The sequence below is a fragment of the Buceros rhinoceros genome, unplaced genomic scaffold (assembly GCF_000710305.1).
Source record: "Buceros rhinoceros silvestris isolate BGI_N320 unplaced genomic scaffold, ASM71030v1 scaffold7435, whole genome shotgun sequence".
Lineage (NCBI taxonomy): Eukaryota > Metazoa > Chordata > Aves > Bucerotiformes > Bucerotidae > Buceros > Buceros rhinoceros.
Window position 1 is genome coordinate 82,094 of NW_010412254.1, and position 4,185 is coordinate 86,278.

Consider the following 4,185-nt stretch of genomic DNA (forward strand, 5'->3'; position numbering starts at 1 on the left):
CTGCTGGTGATTTTGCATGAGTGGGCCTGGGTGGGTCCCAGCAGAATTACTCTTCAACTTCAGAGGTTGTGCCAGGCGTGCAGTAAGGGCTGCCAAACAGCCATTGCAGAGTGGCTCTTCGCAGAGCAGTGGAAAAACTGAGGTTCTTTATGGAGTTTGACCTAGCTCCTAATGAAAGGAGCCCTGTTACTGCAAAACCAGGAACTGCTAGTTAAAAAGTCCCCAACTTCACAGAGTATTTTCACTTACAGGAATGATGCTGCACAGTTTACATGCTGTCTCCACATTTCTGGGTTTGATGTTTGTGCCACAGCAGGCAGTGGTGACTTCACCAGTGTTGCCCCAGGCTAAGGCAGAAAGGCAGCTGCCTGCTCTACTGCTCTGAGCAAGTGGATTTTGTAGTCACTGCAGGAGAAATCCCAGATTTTACCCTTTCCTTAAAGGGAAGGGTAAGCCAAACAAAATGGAATAATGTCTTTTAGGAAAAATGCACTACCTGATACCTGCTTGCTGGTTTGCGTATGGGTCATGGAGAGGGGAAAAACAGCAAGCCACAAAGAGAGAACTTTAGAGAGCCATTGATACTAACCCAAAAGACTGTTTTAGTGTGGGAATTCATTTGCTGATGTAGGATTCGAACAAATTCTTGTTTCAAATCTCTAGATCCAACATTTGGACTTGAGGCCAAGATTTCCTCTCTTCTTGACGTATGCAAATGTAACTGTGCCAAGCTCCTTGTTGCACCAGCAGCAAAACCACATGAGAGAGGGACCAGGTCCAGGACCTTCCTAGCCCCTCACAGGCCAGAAATCTACGCCGTTCCTACTCTCCCTGCACATTCCCCCTCCCACCCCCCAACCCCCCTGCTTTGTCTCTGATCTAGTCTATAGTACATGGTTTTTCTGGATCATAACCTTCACTTCCTCCAGCGCCCAAACGCTGCTGAATAGGATTTATTTTGATCAGAGATGATGGTTGCTTTCTCATTTAGCTGCTGCAGAGTGGGACTCTGGTGCATTTTAAATAAAGATCTGTCTGTCTCGCTGTGACAGCTTTGACGAAGCCATAGGGGTGCTGAGGCGGGGACGGATATTTGGGTTCAAAAATGGTTTGATGTTGTTTTTCCAGTGGCCTCTTTCAGGAGGCTCAGAGGCCCCATGGTGATGAGTGTGCGATGAATGTGTGAGCAGGTCAGGTGTGTTATTGCCTGTGGGGTCTCCTTGCTGAGCTTCATCTGTCCTCTGAAAAGACAAGAAGAATAACTGCTCTTCTCCACTGTAAACCTGGAACATCTTTCCTATCTTTCCTAACATACTTGATCTAAATTTTTTGATGTGAGCGTAGCTTACGTGAAATAAAACTTTTTTTTAATGTAAGAAGTTAACAGAGCAAACTCATGTATTTTCCCTACCTCTACACATGACAATAACCACTTTCTCTCACAGATTTAGAGTCTTTTAAAAAAAAACCAGGTAACACGTTTTTTCACAACACTGTCTTCCTTTACTTACTGGAGCAGAACTGTTTGCCATGGACAAAGAGATGGTGACATGAGAGTGGGTGGGGGGAAGGAGTAGAGTGTTCTTCCTTAGATGTTTAATTCAAATCCCAGGTGGAGTCCTAGCTATTCAACCTTTCTCAACACCTGTGTGAGCGTTTTCCTGTCGATCGTCCCTCCTACCCCCTCCCTTGGTTTGTAAGGTTACGTTGTTTCAGTTCTGAGACTACAGTGTGTTTTTCTGGGCTCTTATTTTTAAAGTTAAATGACTGAAAGTACTAAACTAAAATTTACTGGTGACACTGACTTTTTACCACCTAAAATTGGCAGTGATCACCAGACCAGAAATGGAAATTGGCAGGTACCACTGGATGTACAGGAGTTCAAGGCCACACCGGTACCATCATGTGCCAGCATTGAGAGGCAATATTAGTCCTTTGGGGATTCAAGGTAAATAAAGGGCTGGGTGAAAGGGAAATGGAGAGTTCAGAAATGGTAGTAGCATAAACCTAATGCTTTGCACTAGTCCTAATAATTTAAGATAAATGTTCTTCTATTTTTCTTGTTTTGTTTGTTAAGGCTGTAAGGAGTCTAGTTCTTTTGTATGAATACTTGACATAATTTAAATTTGGATGTTAATGCTTGAGAGACAATAATGTGTGGAGAGGGACACCTCCCTTTTAACTGTGCTGCCCAATTGCTTCAAAACTGTTTACAGATGAGATGGCATAGGTTTGTATGCAGGTGAATCGATCAAGACTGATCAGCCACAAATGCAGTACTTGACGCTAAAACTGTGACAGCACACCTGATTCACTGGTCTCCTACAATATGCTTCCTAGACAATATTCTTTGGTTTTGTTTGCATTTTTCCCTTGCTAGAAGCAGTAAGCATGTATGTCAGAGTCTAAAGCAGGATTTCAGCTGAGGCTTTAAAATTGTTTGGTGGTTCCACATGCCTGTCCTTTTAATATCTGTCTTGAGTCCTCAAAAAGATACTATTTTGTTTTCCTGAAGCTCCATTTTAAGAGTTTGGGGAAATTTAGTTTTGAAAAATCTCAGAGAGGCATCTGAAATCAAACACACGATTGATTGCATTGGAAAATTCCAGTCTGACTGAGGGTTAACACAGCGAAGGATGTAAATGCTGAGAGATAGCATTTGCAGCTAGCTCTATCCAGCAATCCTCTTCTCTTTATGGAGCTGATTGAAGCCTGCTTGACAGCTTGTTTGCTGGAGATGCCTGCCTCCGCATCAGAGACTTTGACAGCAAATACTCATCAAAGCTTGCTGCCTAATCTTTCCCTTTCACATTATATTTTCACACACGTTTGTTCTTTAGGATTCAAGTGTTTATGGATTTCAGAATGAGGAATGTGTTTTTGGTTTATTGTTTGGTTGGTTTTTGGGTTTTTTTCCCCCTGGAATAACTGAGGTTGCAAATTATGATCTTCATCTTCAATATCAATAATCAATTTGGCCGTATTTTATGACAGATTACCTCGATGACAGACTCAGGGCTGACAGAATATGTTCCCAAACTTCACTTTAGTGCACATGGGGTATTTTACACACAGGAGAAATGCTTTGGAAAGGAGTGATATATTGTGACCGTTACCTTCCTGGGCTGTGGAGGACCCAGGGGGAGCAGGCACCTGGTTATCAGGGTTTTGTGCCCCTTCAGCTGTTCCCCAGGGATGACACGTCCATATGTGTTGGCATGGATGAGCCAGGACACAGAGAAAATGCACAGCCTTCTGTCACAGCAGCTGTGAGTCTGGCACCTAAAATGGTGCTAGAAACCCTTGTTCAGGCAACAGAACCCTATTCAGGCTGCCTTGGGAATCTTCCTGAATTATCATGCAGGTAAATGTGGTGCCTGTCACAGAGGAGGTGAAGATGAAAGAGTGCCTGTTGATAGGGGTGAGAAAACCCCACCAACAAAGCTCAGAATGCCAATTCAAGGGAAGGTGCTTTAAATGGCAGCATTTAAAGAAATATAAAAGGTTTTAGGTAGTAATGAAACTGCTCTGAATAGGTCTTGAGTAAGACCGATCTGCCCGTGATGGATAGCCACAGCCACTGATATTTGTTTCTTTTCCTTCGACAGGAGGGAAAATGTCACTTCAGTCACGACACAAGTCACACCTATAACATGCCTCCCTTAAGTACTGGCATACAACTCCCTGTTACTGAGTGGCGCTGGCTACTGTGCCAAGATAAACTCTTGGTTTCTTTGACAAGCTACATTATTTCTTGGGTGCCTTTACTGTACGGATATTTCTACTTTGCTTCCTCTGTCAGTGTCCAAAAGGACATCAGTAGGAGAGCACCTCTGTGGAAGTCCTTGTAGTCCTCTTCTTCCAGAGTCTCCATGTATGACATGATCTCCTGTCCCCATTTTAAGCTTTAATCCAGCACTTAAGCAGCAAAGGAAGAGTCAGTGTGGGATAGTCACTGCAGTGCTGGAGCCAAGACGTCCCCAGAACACCTGCAAGCTTAATGAGCCTTTCAAAATGCCTAAACCAATTTTTTTTCCCAGGAAGCGAAGTACCATCTTTTTCTTCAGCAAGGGAAACTTAGCAATGGTTGTTTAACACGAGTTTAGCTGTAGGCACTCTTCCAGGCTGGGTAGGCGTTGTTTGCTTTATGAGACTCTTTTTTTTTTTTTTTTTTTTTTTTTTTTT

At 43.2% G+C, this 4,185-nt stretch overlaps 1 protein-coding gene across 2 annotated transcripts in view; it reads left to right on the forward strand.

The window, feature by feature from the left end:
• Positions 1–4,185, forward strand: part of GPM6B (glycoprotein M6B) — a 30,597-nt gene that overhangs the window by 5,350 nt on the left and 21,062 nt on the right. For both annotated transcript variants that reach the window (XM_010136320.1, XM_010136321.1), the window contains exon 2: positions 1,829–1,948. In XM_010136320.1, coding sequence (XP_010134622.1) covers positions 1,829–1,948 — 120 coding nt within the window. The remainder of the gene's footprint in view (positions 1–1,828; positions 1,949–4,185) is intronic.